The sequence below is a fragment of the Oncorhynchus mykiss genome, chromosome 2 (assembly GCF_057628025.1).
Source record: "Oncorhynchus mykiss isolate SJ-2025 chromosome 2, ASM5762802v1, whole genome shotgun sequence".
Lineage (NCBI taxonomy): Eukaryota > Metazoa > Chordata > Actinopteri > Salmoniformes > Salmonidae > Oncorhynchus > Oncorhynchus mykiss.
Window position 1 is genome coordinate 67,020,956 of NC_143023.1, and position 19,410 is coordinate 67,040,365.

The 19,410-nt window shown below is 43.4% G+C and overlaps 1 protein-coding gene across 1 annotated transcript in view; it reads right to left on the minus strand.

The window, feature by feature from the left end:
* Positions 1 to 17,470, minus strand: part of LOC110494458 (thyrotropin-releasing hormone receptor-like) — a 29,204-nt gene extending 11,734 nt beyond the window's left edge. Inside the window, exons 1-2 of the mRNA XM_090205728.1 lie at positions 16,172 to 17,470; positions 12,099 to 12,522 (exon numbers count right to left, since the gene is read on the minus strand). Of these exons, the coding sequence (XP_090061854.1) occupies positions 12,099 to 12,522; positions 16,172 to 16,557 (810 nt within the window). The 5' untranslated portion in view covers positions 16,558 to 17,470. The remainder of the gene's footprint in view (positions 1 to 12,098; positions 12,523 to 16,171) is intronic.
* Between the last annotated feature and the right edge of the window lie 1,940 nt (positions 17,471 to 19,410).

Below are 19,410 nucleotides of genomic sequence, written 5' to 3' on the forward strand. Positions count from 1 at the left end.
GCAAAAAAGTATTTAGTCAGCCACCAATTGTGCAAGTTACCTCACTTAAAAAGATGAGAGAGGCCTATAATTTTCATCATAAGTACACTTCAACTATGACAGACAAAATGAGAAAAAATCCAGAAAATCACATTGTGGGATTTTTAATGAATTTATTTGCAAATTATGGTGGAAAATAAGTATTTGGTCAATAACAAAAGTTTATCTCAATACTTTGTTATATACCCTTTGTTGGCAATGACAGAGGTCAAACGTTTTCTGTAAGTGTTCACAAGGTTTTCACACACTGTTGCTGGTATTTTGGCCATTTCCTCCATGCAGATCTCCTCTAAAGCAGTGATGTTTTGGGGCTGTTGCTGGGCAACACGGACTTTCAACTCCCTCCAAAGATTTTCTATGGGGTTGAGATCTGGAGACTGGCTAGGCCACTCCAGGACCTTGAAAGGTTCCTTCTTACGAAGCCACTCCTTCGTTGCCCGGGCGTGGTGTTTGGGATCATTGTCATGCTGAAAGACCTAGCCACGTTTCATCTTCAATGCCCTTGCTGATGGAAGGAGGTTTTCACTCAAAATCTCACGATACATGGCCCCATTCATTCTTTCCTTTACATGGATCAGTCGTCCTGGTCCCTATGCAGAAAAACAGCCCCAAAGCATGATGTTTCCACCCCCATACTTCACAGTAGGTATGGTGTTCTTTGGATGCAACTCAGCATTCTTTGTCCTACAAACGCAACGAGTTGAGTTTTTACCGAAAAGTTATATTTTGGTTTCATCTGACCATATGACATTCTCCCAATCTTCTTCTGGATCATCCAAATGCTCTCTAGCAAACTTCAGACGGGCCTGGACATGTACTGGCTTAAGCAGGGGGACACGTCTGGCACTGCAGGATTTGAGTCCCTGGTGGCGTAGTGTGTTACTGATGGTAGGCTTTGTTACTTTGGTCCCAGCTCTCTGCAGGTCATTCACTAGGTCCCCCCGTGTGGTTCTGGGATTTTTGCTCACCGTTCTTGTGATCATTTTGACCCCACGGGGTGAGATCTTGCGTGGAGCCCCAGATCGAGGGAGATTATCAGTGGTCTTGTATGTCTTCCATTTCCTAATAATTACTCCCACAGTTGATTTCTTTAAACCAAGCTGCTTACCTATTACAGATTCAGTCTACAATTTTGTTTCTGGTGTCCTTTGACAGCTCTTTGGTCTTGGCCATAGTGGAGTTTGGAGTGTGACTGTTTGAGGTTGTGGACAGGTGTCTTTTATACTGTTAACAAGTTCAAACAGGTGCCATTAATATAGGTAACGAGTGGAGGACAGAGGAGCCTCTTAAAGAAGAAGTTACAGGTCTTTGAGAGCCAGAAATCTTGCTTGTTTGTAGGTGACCAAATACTTATTTTCCACCATAATTTTCAAATAAATTCATTAACAATCCTACAATGAGATTTTCAGGATTTTTTTCTCATTTTGTCTGTCATAGTTGAAGTGTACAGGTGTCTATGATGAAAATTACAGGCCTCTCATCTTTTTAAGTGGGAGAACTTGCACAATTGGTGGCTGACTAAATACTTTTTTGCCCCACTGTATGCCATTTCATAGAACTTTATTAGCCTACAGATTCATTCAATTATATATATACATTTCCTTCAGACCTCTTGACATTTCCCACATTTTGTTACATTAGTCTTATTCAATAATGAATGAAAAAAATATATATTAAATGACAGCAATCTACACACAGTACTCATTAATGACAAAGCGAAAACATTTTTTTAGAATGTTTGCAGATTTATAAAAAATAAAAAACAGACATGCCTTATTTACATAAGTATTCAGACCCTATGCTATAAGACTCAAAATTGAGCTCAGGTGCATCCTGTTTCCATTGATAATCCTTGAGATGTTTCTACAACTTGGTTGGAGTCCACATGTGGTAAATTCAATTGATTGGACATGATTTGGAAAGGCACACGCCTGTCTATTTAAGGTCCCACAGTTGACAACAAAAACCAAGCCATTAGGCCAAACAAATTGTCCGTAGAGCTTCGAGACACAATTGTGTCGAGGCACAGACAGATCTGGGGAAGGGTATCAAAACATTTTTGCAGCATTGAATGTCCACAAGAACACAGTGGCCTCCATTTATTAAATGGAAAAAGTTTGGAACCACCAAGACTCTTCCTAGCGCTGGCCAACCATCCAAACTGACCAATCGGGGGACAAGGGTCTTGGTCAGGGAGGTGACCAAGAACCCGATGGTCACTATGAGTTCCTCAGGGGAGATATGAGAACCTTCCAGAAGGACAACCATCTCTGCAGCACTCCACCAATCAGGCCTTCATGGTAGCGTGACCAGAAAGAAGCCACTCCTCAGTAAAAGGCACATGACACACCGCTTGGAGTTTGCCAAAATGCACCTAAAGACTCTCAGACCAGGAGAAACAAGATTCTCTGGTCTGATGAAACCAAGATTGAACTATTTTGCTTGAATGCCAAGTGTCACATCTGGAGGACACCTGGCACCATCCCTACAGTGAAGCATGGTGGCGGCAGCATCTTGCTGTGGGGATGTTTTTCAGCGTCAGGGTCTGGGAGACTAATCAGAATCGACAGAAAGATGAAAAAGCAAAGCAGAGAGATATCCTTGATGAAAACCTGCTCCAGAGCGCACTGCCAAGTCAACGCAGGAGTGGCTTCGGATCAAGCCTCTGAATGTCCTTGAGTGGCCCAGCGAGAGCCTGGACTTGAACCCGATCGAACATCTGCTTTCAAACATTTCTAAAAACGTGAGTTTGATTTGTCATTATGGGGTATTGTATGTAGATTGATGTGTGTATTGTGGCGTACAGCAGGTCAGCCACCGGGGGAGACTCGTCGAGGCCTGGTGACAGACAGTGTATACATCACGAGGCAATGGCTCCATCTGCTGGATGTGCCAGGTCTCGACAGATTCTCCGGCCAGGACTAATTGGGGCTGATTGGGGATTTGTGAGTAATCAAGGGCTGATTGCTCACCAGCTGTACAAGTCCCATAAAGCTGCCAGAAGGGCAGCACACAGGGGAGAGATTGGGGGAAGAAAGGACTCCCATGTAGTTGGGGACGGTACCAGAGGTAACAGGAGGGAGTTCAGTTTTTGATCCCGACAGGATACAGCGAGACCCGGAGCCCAGAAGACGGTATCCCAGCGAGGGTCTCTTGGGGGAGACCTATTCTTATATTTTGGACTATTTAATAAACACCTTTGAAACTGAGCTAATCCTACTCTGTCTGTGTCTGATCTGTGTAAACGTTCTGAAACCCACTGGTCCCCCCTACGGATCATCGAGGTGCCCTTTGAACGCATTGCCATGGACATAGTGGGACCCCTGGTAAAAACAGCACGAGGACACCGGTACATCCTGGTAATCGTAGACTATGCCACCCGGTATCCCGAGGCCATTCCCTTACGGGCGGTGGTGTCCAAAGGATTCAGGGATTCAGCCAGTACCAGTTACCTTCAGACGAGTCCCGTAAGACTTGTGGGGGTCATAGAGAAAAACAGAGAACACCATCGTATTTGTGATAATCTCCCCTTTCCATAGCGTGGTCATAAAAGTTTGTAGACCAAACAGTTTGGACGCTACAGACAGAAGTTGACACATCGGCGGTAACAACTTCTTGGGAGTCGTGGAGCAAAACAGAAAACAGTATTGTGTTCATGAGAGTCTCATCTTTCCATAGAGTGGTCATAGTTGTTTGTAGGCCAAACATTTTGGATGCTACAGACATTTTGATGAGAAGACTGATTTTCGGGATGTCTCATGGTCTGACAAACATCATCTGTAGCTTGGCCACCTTCTACCGCAGATGAGGAAGTCTGACAAAGGCGGATACGGTGGATTGCAAAAAAACAGATATCTCTAGCTTAAATTGACAAATTTTGATTGGCATTTTGTAATACGTTACTTAGATTGAAGCACAAGCTTTAAGGCTCAGACTTAAAGCTTGTCAATAGACTCATAAAACTCAGACGCACAGGTAGTGTTGGCAAACATTTGCCTGTCAACAGTACTTAGCACCTCTGAACAAAGTGTTGGCAATCAATCTCTTTTGTGTTCAAACCGCAAAGACCTTGGAAGTCGTCAGCCACTCAACCTTGTTAAAATACTCCAAACTAGAAGGTGGCAGTAGCTACCATCCCATAGCATACTTTGCATATGAAGTGTGACTGGCTCATCAGTGGATGTATGGAGGTGCCCGCTTTTTTGGGGGGCTCCCCCATGTATGGGTTTGTTTGGCTCAAAGTCAAGTTGTTGGCCACTAACGAGAATTGTGATTCTACTAGGAGAATCAATAGGTATGTTGCTACCGGGACGGCACGCAGCAGGTATCGTTTTTGTTCTAGCAAGAGAAGGATCAACCTCCCACTGTGATGAGTACCTATTGGCAGTTTATTGGCAGTGAGATACTTGTTGTGTTTCATGCATCACACTAAAATGGCATTATCAAAATTTTCACAATTTCACAGTATTATTTCAACCTCATAATATAATATATATACTGTATGTAAACAACATGACCCAAATTATGTGGGCACCTGCTCGCCGAACATATCATTCCAAACTTATGGGCATTATTATGAAGCTGGTCCCCCCCTTTGCTGCTTTAACAGCCTGGCTCACAGTTTGTGTTCCAATTCATCCCAAAGGTGAAAGATAGGGTTGAGGTCAGGGCTCTGTGCAGGCCAGTCAAGTTCTTCCACACCGATCTCGACAAACCATCGACCTCACTTTGTGCATGGGGGAATTGTCATGCTGAAACAAGAAAGGGCCTTCCGGAAACTGTTGCAACAAAGTTGGAAGCACAGAATTGTCTAGAATGACATTGGATGCTGTAGCTAAGATTTCCCTTCACTGGAACTAAGGGACCTAGCCCAAACCATAAAAAGCAGCCCCAGACCATTATTCCTCCTCCACCAAACTTTAAAGTTGTCACTATGCATTCGGGCAGGTAGCGTTCTTCTGGCATCCACCAAACCCAGATTAGTCGTCGGACTGCCAGTTGGTGAAGCTTGATTCATCATTCCAGAGAATGCATTTCCACTTATACTGAGTCCAATGGCGGTGAGCTTTACACCACTCCAACTGATGCTTGGCATTGCGCATGGTGATCTTAGGCTTGTGTGCGGCTGCTCGGCCATGGAAACCCATTTCATGAAGCTCCCGATGAAAAGTTATTGTGCTGACGTTGCTTCCAGAGGCAGTTTTGAACTCGTTATTGAGTGTTGCAACTGAGGACAGAAGATTTATATGCACTACACGCTTCAGCACTCTGGTGTCCATTTCTGTGAGCTTGTGTGGCCTACCAATTCACGACTGAGCCATTGTTGCTCCTAGACGTTTCCACTTCACAATAACATCACGTACAGTTTACCGGGGAAACTCTAAATCAAATCAAATTCTATTGGTCACATACACATGGTTAACATATGTTATTGCAAGTGCAGCAAAATCCTTGTGCTTCTAGTTCAGACAGTGCAGTAATATCTAACAAGTAATATCTAACAATTCTACAACAAATACCTAATACACACAAATATAAGTAAAGGAATGGAATAAGAATATATAAATATATGGATGAGCAATGACAGAGCGGCATAAGCTAAGATGCAATAGATAGTATAGAAAACAGTATATACATATGAGATGAGTAATGCAAGATATGTAAACGTTATTAAAGTGACATTATTAAAGTGGCCAATCATTTCAAGTCTGTATGTAGGCAGCAGCCTATCTGTGCTAGTTTAACAGTCTGATGGCCTTGAGATAGAAGCTGCCTCTCGGTCCCAGCGTTGATGCACCTGTACTGAACTCGCCTTCTGGATGGTAGTGGGGTGAACAGGCAGTGGCTCGGGTGGTTGTTGACCTTGATGATCTTTTTGGCCTTCCTGTGATATCGGGTGCTGTACCCCCGGTGATGCATTGTGCAGACCGCACCACCCTCTGGAGATCCCTGCTGTTGTGGATGGTGCAGTTGCCGTACCAGGCGATGATACAGTGCGACAGGATGCTCTCAATTGTACATCTGTAAACGTTTGTGGGGGGTTTAGGTGACAAGCCAAATTTGTTCAGCCTCCTGAGGTTGAAGAGGCGCTGTTGCGTCTTCTTCAACACACTGTCTGTGTGGGTGGACCATTTCAGTTTGTCTGTTAAACCTTTCCACCTTTTCACCTCTTAAACCTTTCCACCTCTCCACTGCTGTCCCGTCAATGTGGATGGGGGGGTGCACCCTCTGCTGTTTCCTGAAGTCCACGATCATCTCCTTTCTTTTGTTGACGTTGAGTGAGAGGTTATTTTCCTGACACCACACTCCGTGAGCCCTCACCTCCTTCCTGTAGGCTGTCTCGCCGTTGTTGGTAATCAAGCCTACTACTGTTGTGTCGTCTGCAAACCTGATGATTGAGTTGGAGGCGTGCATGGCCATGCAGTCATGTGTGAACACGGAGTACAGGAGGGGGCTGAGCACGCACCCTTGTGGGGCCCCAGTGTTGAGGATCAGCGAAGTGGAGTTGTTGTTTCCTACCTTCACCAACTGGGGGCGGCCCATCAGGAAGTCCAGGACCCAATTGCTCAGGGAGGGGTTGAGACCCAGGGCCTCAAGCTTAATGATGAACTTGAAGGGTGCTATGGTGAATGCTGAGATATAGTCAATGAATAGCATTCTTACATAGGTATTCCTCTTTTCCAGATGGGATAGGGCAGAGTGCAGTGTGATGGCAATTGTATTGTCTGTAAACCTATTGGGGGGGTAAGCAAATTGGAGTGGGTCTAGGGTAGCAAGTAGGGTGGAGGTGATATGATCTTTGACTAGTCTCTCAAAACACTTCATTTCGCAACAAAGCATCCTTCACTCATGCTGCCATACGTACCCTCGTAAAACTGACTATCCTACCGATCCTTGACTTCGGCGATGTCATTTACAAAATAGCCTCCAACACTCTACTCAGCAAATTGGATGTAGTCTATCACAGTGCCCTCCATTTTGTCACCAAATCCCATATACCACCGACCAATGCGATGTGTATGCTCTCGTTGGCTGGCCTTCGCTTCATACTAGTCACCAAACCCACTGGCACCAGGTCATCTATAAGTCTTTGCTAGTTAAAGCCCCACCTTATCTTAGCTCACTGGTCAGCATAGCAGCACCCACCCGTAGCACGTGCTCCAGCAGGTATATTTCACTGGTTATCCCCAAAGCCAACACCTCCTTTGGCCGCCTTTCCTTACAGTTCTCTGCTGCCAATGACTGGAACGAATTGCAAAAATCACTGAAGCTGGAGCCTTATATTTCCCTCACTGACTTTAAGCTGCATCAGCTGTCAGAGCAGCTTCCCGATCATTGCACCTGTACACAGCCCATCTGTAAATAGCCCACCCAACTACCTCATCCCCATATTATTATTATTTATTTATTTCTCCTTTGCACCCCAGTATCTCTACTTGCACATTCATCTTCTATACATCTATAACCCCAGTGTTTAATTGCTAAATTGTAATTATTTTGCCACTATGGCCTATTTATTGTCTTATCTCCCTAATCTCCCTACTTTTGAACACACTGTATATAGATTTTTCTATTGTGTTATTGTATGTTTGTTTATCCCATGTGTAACTCTGTGCTGTTTGTGTCACACTGCTTTGCTTTATCTTGGCCAGGTTGCAGTTGTAAATGAGAACTTGTTCTCAACTGGCCTGCCTGGTTAAATAAAGGTAATTATGACAGAAGTGAGTGCAAGTAATTTTGCTTTCTTGGGTACAGGAACAATGGTGGACATCTTGAAGCAAGTGGGGACAGCAGACTGGTATAGGGAGAGATTGAAAATGTCAGTGAACATACCAGCCAGCTGGTCTACCCGGGCTCTGAGAGGATGCGGCTAGGGATTCCGTCTGGGCCGGCATCCTTGCGAGTGTTAACACGGAGAAGTACAGCCCACAGTCCTTGGAAGCGGGCCATGTCGGTGGCACTGTATTATCTTCAAAGGGGGCAAAGAAGGTGTTTAGTTTGTCTGGAAGCAAGACGTCGGTTTCCGTGACGTGGCTGGCTTCCTTATGTAGTCCGTGATTGTCTCTAGACCCTGTCACATACATCTCGTGTCTGAGCTGTTGAATTGCGACTCCACTTTGTCTCTATGCTCACATTTTGCTTGTTTGATTGCCTTGCAGAGGGAATAACTACTATTACTCTTTGTATTCGCCATATTCCCAGTCATCTTTCCATGGTTAAATGTGGTGGCTTTGCGCGAATGCCGCCATCTTTTTATTTTTTATTTCACCTTTATTTAACCAGGTAGGCTAGTTGAGAACAAGTTCTCATTTGCAACTGCGACCTGGCCAAGATAAAGCATAGCAGTGTGAACAGACAACACAGAGTTCCACATGGAGTAAACAATTAAAAAGTCAATAACACAGTAGAAAAAAAGAGTCTATATACATTGTGTGCAAAAGGCATGAGGAGGTAGGCGAATAATTACAATTTTGCAGATTAACACTGGAGTGATAAATGATCAGATGGTCATGTACAGGTAGAGATATTGGTGTGCAAAAGATCAGAAAAGTAAATAAATAAAAACAGTATGGGGATGAGGTAGGTAAAAATGGGTGGGCTATTTACCGATAGACTATGTACAGCTGCAGCGATCGGTTAGCTGCTCAGATAGCAGATGTTTGAAGTTGGTGAGGGAGATAAAAGTCTCCAACTTCAGCGATTTTTGCAATTCGTTCCAGTCACAGGCAGCAGAGAACTGGAACGAAAGGCGGCCAAATGAGGTGTTGGCTTTAGGGATGATCAGTGAGATACACCTGCTGGAGCGTGTGTTGCGGGTGGGTGTTGCCATCGTGACCAGTGAACTGAGATAAGGCGGAGCTTTACCTAGCATGGACTTGTAGATGACCTGGAGCCAGTGGGTCTGGCGACGAATATGTAGCGAGGGCCAGCCGACTAGAGCATACAAGTCGCAGTGGTGGGTGGTATAAGGTGCTTTAGTGACAAAACAGATGGCACTGTGATAAACTGCATCCAGTTTGCTGAGTAGAGTGTTGGAAGCAATTTTGTAGATGACATCGCCGAAGTTGAGGATCGGTAGGATAGTCAGTTTTACTAGGGTAAGTTTGGTGGCGTGAGTGATGGTTCCTGGTTTCTGGTTTGGGCAGGTTTTAGTAGTCACAGTGGGTACACCATCTCATATACACTTCCTTATAAAAACTCACTCAGCGAATCACGGAAGTTAGAGTAACAGTGGTCCAGTTTTTTTCCAGCGGGAGTGCTACAGTCGATATGCTGATAGAATTTAGGTAGCCTTGTTCTCAAATTTGCTTTGTTAAAATCCCCAGCTACAATAAATGGAATTATATGGTTTCCAGTTTGCATAAAGTCCAGTGAAGTTCCTTGAGGGCCGTTGTGGTATCGGCTTGAAGGGGGAAATACACGACTGTGACAATAATCTAAGAGAATTCTCTTGGGTGATAATATGGTCTGCATTTGATTGTGAGCAATTCTAGGTCAGGTGGACAAAATAACTTGAGTTCCTGTATGTTGTTACAATTACACCATGAGTCGTTTATTCCTGTCGGCTTGATGTTCATTCCTGTCGACGTGACGCACTGACAATCCAGTGGCTGTATTGACTATGACAGCATATCCCGAGAGAGCCATGTTTCCGTGAAACAGAGTATGTTACAATCTCTGATGTCTCTTTGGAAAGCAACCCTTGCCCCGATTTTGTCGAACTTGTTATCTAGGGACCGGACATTAGCGAGTATTATACTCGGAAGTGGTGGTTGGTGTGCACGACTCTGAAGTCTGACCAGAAGGCCGCTCTGTCTCCATCTTCTCCGGCGCTGTTGTTTTTGGTCGGCCTCTGGAATCAGTTGAAATGCCCTGCGTGGTGCGGACAAAGGATGCGCTTCGGGAAAGTCGTATTCCTGGTCGTAGTGTAAATTGTAAATTGACATCGCGCTGATATCCAATAGTTATTTCCGTCTGTATGTAATAACACTTAAGATTTTCATCAATGTAAGATTTTCTGTCAATGTGAGAAATAATACATAAAGAAAACACAAATTAGCTGGAAAACTTTGTTTTAGCTATTTTCCAGCAATTCTACGCATTTTGTCATGGGGCGGCTAGAAATCTAGCAGGGCATAAACGTGACAAACTGTTGTTGGAAAGGTGGCATCCTGATGGTGTCACGTTGAAAGTCACTAAGCTCTTCAGTAAGGCCATTTTACTGTCAATATTTGACTATGGAGATTGCATGGCTGTGGGCCAGATTTTATACACCTGTCTGCAACGAGTGTGGCTGAACTAGCCAAATCCACAAAATTTTGAAGGCGTGTCCACATACTTTTGTATATATAAATACACGTTTTTGACTACACTGGGCCTTTAAAATGAACATGATCCAGTGAGATACCCTGAAGGAGCAGAGCCTAATGCTAAGACTAACATATTGTATGTATTGTAATCTTTTTCTAATCGTTGAATGAATGCGTGGTGTATCCTGTCTGAACCAAGTATATTATATTCCAAAACACAAAAAAATGTATCTGATGATTTTTGCATTGGATGGTGCCCACATTGATCATGCCAATTATAAATATCTGGGCATCTGGATTGATGAAAAGCTATCTTTCAAAAAGCATATTGATGAGTTAGGTGCACCGTTTGGTGTCACATTGTTAGTCAGTATGTGTTACACCTGTGCTGGTTGCCATCTCATTAGTGTTTCACCTTTGCTGCCCCTAATGGTATTCAAGAGTGGCTGGCCTAGTGCTCCAGTGGTCTTGAGAGATGTGGAGGGTTAACACGTTTAGTTGGCGCTCCCTATTTTAACTTCTAGACAAACAATCCTTTATTTGATCCTCTCTGTTTTTGTTTTGCTCAACTTTTTGGTTTGCTTCCTGTCTTTAAGTTTTTTGTTTGCCTCTTCTTGGGCAAATTTATTGGGAGCTCGTGGTGGGTGTCTTTTAGATTCCAGTTGTTGTTGTTAGTCAACTTTCAGTGGACACCTCCATGAATGTCTTTTAGAACCCCTCCTAAAACCCCACCAGTTTCGTTTTGCCTGTTGTCAGTGACTCTTTGTTAGTTCCCCGTTCTGAGAGTGACAGTATTTTGTTTTCTTGCTGAGGAACATAACACATTTTAAAGCTAAATTCCAGCAATTCTACACATTTTGTCCTAACTTATGCCATGTTAATATGATATCTGAGTGAGAGTGACAAAATAAATGGGGGCCCCCTGGAGGTCAGGGCCCCTGGGCATGTGCCCTGCATGCCCGGTTGGTATTCGGCCATAATTACTACAAGTTTAGATAGCTGGCTAGACTAATTTAGCAACACCATTTTTTTTAAATCAATTGATCGAATTCTTGTTCTAGGTCATTGACAAAAACTCTGGTAATCAATATGGAAATGACTATAGACAACTTTTCAGAACCACTACCGGGTGAAGAATCCTTTGTTTTTTAATAATTGAAACACAAAGTGTTTATGATCTACTATTTTGAACAAAATAATGAGAAAGGAGACAGTAGAGGACACTGACACACTACAAATAAAAAAATTGTTGGCTGACATGGCAAATTGAGTGACTGTCAATAACTGACATAATAAAAACTGCTGACCCCTGGGCAAAATATTTTGTATCAGAAAACAGGCTAGACTTCTTTAAAGTCTTGTAGATCGATCCATTGCACAAACTTCCACCGTACCTTCATTGTTAACATACAGACGTCCGAGCTGCCAGACCCGGTCTCAGGGATGGCTAGCACTGGGGATCCCTTAGATCTCCACTGAGTTACTGTAGGTCAATCTGCTTTAAGTTTTTTGCACCTTACTTGTGGAATAATCTCCAAAGCTCTCTGAAACTGAAGGATTCGGTGCCTCTAGGGCCATTCAGACAGCTGATTGAGGACCCTTTTACTGAAGACCCTTTTACTGATGATTGAATTGTCTCTCTGTTTTGCTTTTCTTAGTGTGATTTGTATATTCTTTGTAACTATGACTCTCTGTCAAAATAAAGGTTACATAAAATAAAGGGTGCTCCATATTCGTTGACACACGCACCTGTTTCCTGGAGAAGAGCACACTCTTCGGGCGGCCCTGACGACCCCCTTTTCCTTCGTCTGCTGGTTCCTTGCAGCTCCTGCGGAGCGTGGTGGCGCCAGCAGAGACTGTACCCGCGTCGGGCCGGTTGGGGAGTTGGTTGAGGTACAGGACGCGGGCAATGAGGCCGTACAGGACTATGGCCAGGAGCAGAGGGATCACGTAGAAGATGGCAAAGTCAATGAGGTAAATGGGGAGGTAGAGGTCACGGGACACCTTGTAGCCACACTGGATGGTGCTGTCCTTCATTACCTGGATGTCCACCAGGAAGAACCACAGCATGCAGTAGACACAGGTGAACACCCACACCCCTGCTATGATCCGCTTGGCCCGGGACAACGTACACACTGTCTGGGCCCTCATTGGGTGGCAGATAGCAATGTACCTGGAAATGGAGAAGAACAAATAATAGACTCTTCGGCATGTTGTTCTACAGAGACGTTTATACAGTAAATTATTCAGATATTTTTTTGTATACAGTGCATTAGGAAAGCATCCAAACCCCTTGGCACTTTTTCCAAATGTTGTTATGTTACGGTCTTATTCTAAAATTGATTAAATAAAAATGTTTCCTCGTCAATCTACACACAATACCCGATAATGACAAAGCCAAAATAGGTTTTTAGACATTTTTGCAAATGTATAAAAATAAGAAAACAGAAATACCTTATTTACATACAGTTTGGACACACCTACTCATTCAAGGGTTTATCTTTATTTGTACTATTGTCTACATTGTAGAATAATAGTGAAGACATCAAAACTACAAAATAACACATATGGAAAAATGTAGTAACAAAAAAAGTGTTAAACAAATCAAAATATATTTATATTTGAGATTCATCAAAGTAGCCACTCTATGCCTTGATGACAGCTTTACACACTCTTGACATTAACCTGTTAGTGATTTCTTCACGCGCCAATCCCTTTAGCGGGATCGATTTGACAACATCCAGTAAAATTGCAGAGTGCCAAATTCAAACTACAGAAATATCAATATTCAAGTTTCACGAAAATATAATCTTAACTTCTTGTTAATCCAGCCGCAGTGTCCGATTTCAAAAAGGCTTTACGGCGAAAGCAGACCATGGGATTATCTGAGGTCAGTGCCCCGCATACAAACACATGAAAATAATTTTCAAACAGGCAGGTGGCGACACAAAAGTCAGAAATAATGATATAATACATGCCTTACCTTTGAAGATCTTCTTCTGTTGGCACTCCAAAATGTCCCAGAAATGGTCCTTTTGTTCGATAATGTCCTTCTTTATATCCCCACAATGTCCATTTATTTTGCACGTTGGATTCAGAAATACATCGGTTCCAACTTTCCCAACTTGACTACAAAGTATCTAATAAGTTACCTGTAAACTTGGTCCAAACATTTCAAACAACGTTCCTAATCCAACCTCAGGTATCCTAAAACATAAATAAACGATAAAATTTAAGAAGGGATAAACTGTTTCCAATACCGGATAAAAACAAAGTGAAGCGCGTTCCAGTTCACGCGCACCAAACAGTAGAGTCCACATTGAGTGACACTTACAAGTGACACTTCTTATACTCACAGACATTATTTTATATCCAAGTGTATTATATCCAAGTCTACCAATTATATGCATATCCTAGCTTCTGGGCCTGAGTAACAGGCAGTTTACTTTAGGCACGCTTTTCATCCGGACGTAAAAATACTGCCCCGCTGGTTGAGACAGACACCTGTTAATTGAATGCATTTCAATTAACAGGTGTGCCTTGTTAAAAGTTCATTTGTGGAATTTCATTCCTTCTTAATGCGTTTGAGCCAATCAGTTGTGTTGTGACAGGGTCGGGGTGGTATACAGAAGATAGTCCTATTTGGTAAAAGACCAAGTCTATATTATAGCAAGAACAGCTCAAATAAGCAAAGAGAAATGACAGTCCATCATTACTTTAAAACATGAAGATCAGTCAATCAGGAACATTTCAAGAACTTTGAAAGTTTCTTCAAGTGCAGTCGCAAAAACCATCAAGCTCTATGATGAAACTGGCTCTCATGAGGACCGCCACAGGAAATAAAGACCCAGAGTTACCTCTCCTGCAGAGGATAAGTTCATTAGAGTTACCAGCCTCAGAAATGAAGAATGAAGCATGGAGGAGGAGGTGTGATGGTGTCGGGCTGCTTTGCTGGTGACATTGTCTGTGAATTATTTAGAATTCAAGGCACACTTAACCAGCATGGATACCACAGCATTCTGCAGCAATATGGCATCCCACCTGGCTTGCACTTAATGGGACTATCATTTGTTTATCAACAGGAAACAGGAAAATGCCAACAAGTGCTCAGCATATGTGGGTACTCCTTAAAGACTGTTGGAAAAGCATTCCAGGTAAAGGTGGTGGAGAGAATGCTGAGAGTGTGCAAAGCTGTCATCAAGTCAGAGAGTGGCTACTTGGAATAATCAAAAATCAAAAATATGTTTTCATTTGTTTAACACTTTTTGGTTACTACATAATTCCATATGTGTTATTCCATACAATGTAGAAAATAGTAAAAATAAAGAAGAACCCTTGATTGAGTAGGTGTGTCCAAACTTTTGACTGGTACTGCTACAGACCCTTTTACTATGACATTCGAAATTGAGCTCAGGTGTATTCTGTTTCCATTGATCATCCTTGAGATATTTCTACAATTTGATTGGAGACCACATGTGGTAAATTCAGTTGATTGGACATGATTTGGAAAGTCACACACCTGTCTATGTAAGGTCCCACAGTTGAAAGTGCATGTCATAGCAAACACCAAGCCATGAGGTCAAAATAATTTTCTGTAGAGCTCCAAGACAGGATTGTTTTGAGGTACAGATCTGGGAAGGGTAACAAAAAATGTCTGTAGCATTGAAGGTCCCCAAGAACACAGTGGCCTCCATCATTGTTAAACAGAAGAAGTTTGGAACCACCAAGACTCTTCCGAGAGCTGGCCGCCTGGCTAAATTGAGCAATCGGGGGAGAAGGGCCTTGGACAGGGAGGTGACCAAGAACCTGATGGTCACTCTGACAGAGCTCCAGAGTTCCTCTGTGGAGATGGGAGTACCTTCCAGAAGGACAAACATCTCTGCAGCACTCCACCAATCAAGCCTTTATCATAGTGGCCAGACGGAAGCCACTCTTCAGTAAAAGGCACAACAGCCTACTTTGTCAAAAGGCATCTAAAAGACTTTCAGACCATGAGAAACAAGATTATCTGTTCTGATGAAACCAAGATTGAAGTATTTAGCCTGAATGCTAAGCGTCACGTCTAGAGGAAACCTGGCACCTTCCCTACGGTGAAGCATGGTGGTGGCAGCATCATGCTGTGGGGATGTTTTTCAGCGGCAGGGACTGAGAGACTAGTTAGGATTGAGGGAAAGATGAACGGAGCAAAATTCAAAGAGATCCTTAATGAAAACCTGCTTCAGAGCACTCAGGACTTCAGACTGGGGTGAAGGTTCACCTTCCAACAGGGCAATGACCATAAGCACACAGCCAAGACAATGCAGGAGTGGCTTCGGGACAAGTCCTTGAGTGACCCAGCCAGAGCCCGGACTTGAACCCGTCAAACATCTCTGGATTGACCTGAAAATAGCAGTGTAGTGACACTCCCCATCCAACCTGGAGTACGGATCTGCAGAGAAGAATGGGAGAAACTCCACAAATACAGGTGTGCCAAGATTGTAGCATCATACTCAAGAAGACTTGAGGCTGTAATCGCTGCCAAAGGTTCTTCATTAAAGTACTGAGTGAAGGGTCTGAATACTTATGTAAATGTGATATTTCCGTTTTTTACATTTTTTTATAAATTAACATACGTTTCTAAAACCCTTTTTTTTATTATGGGTTATTATGTGTAGACTGATGAGGGGAAAATAACTATTTCATGCATTGTAAAGTGAGGCTGTAATGTAACAATAATTGGAAAAAGTCAAGGGGTCTGAATACTTTCTGAATATATATATATATGTATATGGCTGGTACTTGATGATGTGTAAATGGGGTACGGTAGTTGAGGTGTCACTTACCTCTCCACAGTGAAGGCTGTAATGGAGCAGGAGGACACATTGATGCCAAGATACTGAAGGTAGGTGATACCAAGGCAGCCAGCATGCCCAAACACCCAGGTGCCCATCAGGCTGTCTGACACATTAGGCAGACCAGCGGCCACCAGCACGGTCAGGTCTGCTATGGCCAGGCTGACCAGGTAGCAGTTGGTGGGCGTACGCATGTGTCGCGTGGTGAGGACCACCAGAACCACCATGATATTACCCACAATGCCAAGTCCACAGACCAGCAGAACCAGGAACACTGCCACAGTCTTGTACTCCAGAGACTGAGATATGGGGTCCCCTGGGCCCACCAAGGAAATGTTGGTTGGGGTGTCCATCCTTGAGCTTACATTTTCTGTCATGATTGCAGGTAGTGAGTTTGTTTCTATTTGAGTAAGACAGAGAGAGTGAATGACACATGAACTGATATGCGTGGGAATGTAGGAATAAGTGTCCCTGTATGTGTTCTGTACTTGTTGCTAATGATAGTAATCCCTTTTAATGGTTTACTATGTTCCGTCTGTCTTTCAACCTATTGATATATTTTGTTTGTTTCTCCTCTTCAAAGCCTCAAAGTCTTGTAGGGATCTACTTTGACTTCAATAATCAAATTAGCACGTTGAAGCTAATTTTCCTCTGCCTTTAGCTCTTTTAAACAAATGAGCATTCCATTGATCCGCCTGAAAATAGAAAAATAATTGTAGTTAATTGGAAGAATACTACTAATCTACCTTTGGAAAGACATGCATTGCTGGACATGGTAGTTTGCTGTTTGTTTGAATGTCGACATTAGGAGTCAAACAATCGGCTCGACATGTGGTGGTTAAACAACACTTTATAAACCATCTTTATAGAACACCTGCTAGGTGTATATTCTCTGCACTGAACATTACTAACAGGAAAACATGATAAGCTACCACAGAGAATTATTAAAATGAGACATTTTAGTTTTGCCCAGCACTAGCTCAGCATAAGAAATTCCTAAAAAGCATGCCAGCGCTTTCCAGACACATTCCCAAAAGGATTCATGTCTAAACAACATACCGTATGTTTACTTGAAGACCACATAAAGCATATAAATATTAAATAGAATATTATTAACCTTAAGGAAAACAGGTTTAAAAGCTTAATGAGTGGGTGAAGTACAATAGAAGCGTCTAGTCTCATATATTCAACACAATATCAATCCAATTGAACAAAAACATCAATATAATTTACACAAATATCAATCCAATAACCTCCTCACATTCCAGAGAATGAGTGTTTCAAATCTGCTTTAGGCTTAGTCAGAGTGCACATTTAGTGAGTGAAAGCCATCCAGACATCTGTTGCTCTTTTCAGTCTCCTTCACTTGTAATTGAAATCCGGGTTTTCTCTCTAATAAATGGAGGTGGAAATTAAAAGTAATCTAACTGAAGCCCACCATCAATCAGACACCCCCCCACGTCTCACAGTTCTACATTTTCAAATAAAGTAAAATAAAATTGTATTTTTCACATGCGCTGAATACAATGGGTGTAGACTTTACTGTGAAATGCCTTCTTATGAGCCCTTCCAAACGATGCAGAGTTAAAAGGCAGATATGTACATTAAAGCAGGGTAAATTGACTAGGCATAGATAATAATACAAGTATAAAGAACAGGGTAGCAGCAGCATATGATGAGTATAAAAGTGTGTGTGTGTTTGTGTTGTGTCGGTATGCATGTGCACTCTTAGAAAAAAAGTTCCAAAAGAGATATTAGGCTGTCCTCATAGGATAACCATTTTTGGTTACAGGTGGATCCCCTTTGGGTCCCATGTAGAACTATCTGTGGAATGGGTTCTATATTGAACCCAAAAGGGTTCTACCTGGAACCAAAAATGTTTCATCGAAGGGTTCTCCTATGGGGACAGCTAAAGAACCCTTTCAGGTTTTAGATAGCAGCTTTTTTTTTCTAAGAGTGTGTGATGTGTGTGTGGGGGTGGGGGGGTTGTGTGAGTGTATGTGTATGAAGTGTGTATATATAGTTTTGTGAGTGTGCATAGAGTCAGTGCAATATAGGGTCAGTGCAGATAGTGCAGGTAATCATTTAATTAACTATTTAGCAGTCTTATGGCTATTTAGCAGTCTTATGACTTAGGGGGTAGAAGCTGTCTTGGAGCCTGTTGGTCTGAGAGCCGGTCCTCCGGTATCGTTTGCGGGTAGAAGAGTGAGGGTAGCAGAGTGAACAGACTCTGGCTTGGGTGAGTTGAGTCTTTAGCAAGACTAGGGGTCTTCTTCTGACACGGCCTGATATAGAGGTCCTGGATGGCAGCGAGCTTTGCCCCAATGATGTACTGGGCTGTCCACATCACCGTCTGTAGCGCTTCGGGGTCGAGGGTGGTGCATTTGCCATTCCAAGCGGTGATGCAGCCATTCAAGATTGTCTCGATGGTACAACTGTAGAACTTTTTAAGGATCCGAGGGCCTATTCCAAATCTTTTCAGCCTCCTGGGGGGGAAGAGGTGCTGTCGTGCCCTCTTCACGACTGTGCAGTGTGTGTGTGGACCATGTTAAGTCCTTAGTGATGTGGATGCCAAGGAACTTGAAGCTCTCGACCCGGTCCACTACAGCCCTGTCGACGTGGATGGGGGTGTGCTCTCCCCTATTTCTCCTGTAGACCATATTCAGCTCTTTGGTCTTCCTGACATTGAGGGGGAGGTTGTTGGCCTGGCACCACACTGCTAAGTCCCTGACCTCCTCTCCATAGGCTGTCTTATCACCGTCGGTGATCAGGCCTACCACCGTTGTGTCGTCAGCAAACTTAATGATGGTGTATGAGTCTTGCATGGCCACGCAGTCATGGGTTAACACGGAGTACAGGAGAGGACTAAGCATACACCCCTGAGGGTCCTTCGTGTTGTGGGTCAGCGTGGCGGAGGTGTTGTTGTCTACCCTCACCACCTGGGCCCGGCCTGTCAGGAGATCCTGGATCCAGTTGCAGAGGGAGGTGTTCAGTCCCAGGGTCCCCAGCTTGGTGATGAGCTTGGAGGGGACTATGGTGTTAAACGCTGAGCTTTAATCTATGAACGGCATTCTCACATAATTATTTCCCCTCTTGTCCAGGTGGGAGTGGGCAGTGTGAATTGCAATTGGGACAGCGTCATTTGTGGATCTGTTGGGGCTGTATGTGAATTGGAGTGGGTCCAGGTTGTCTGAGATGATGGTGTTGAGGTATGTCATGACCAGCCTTTC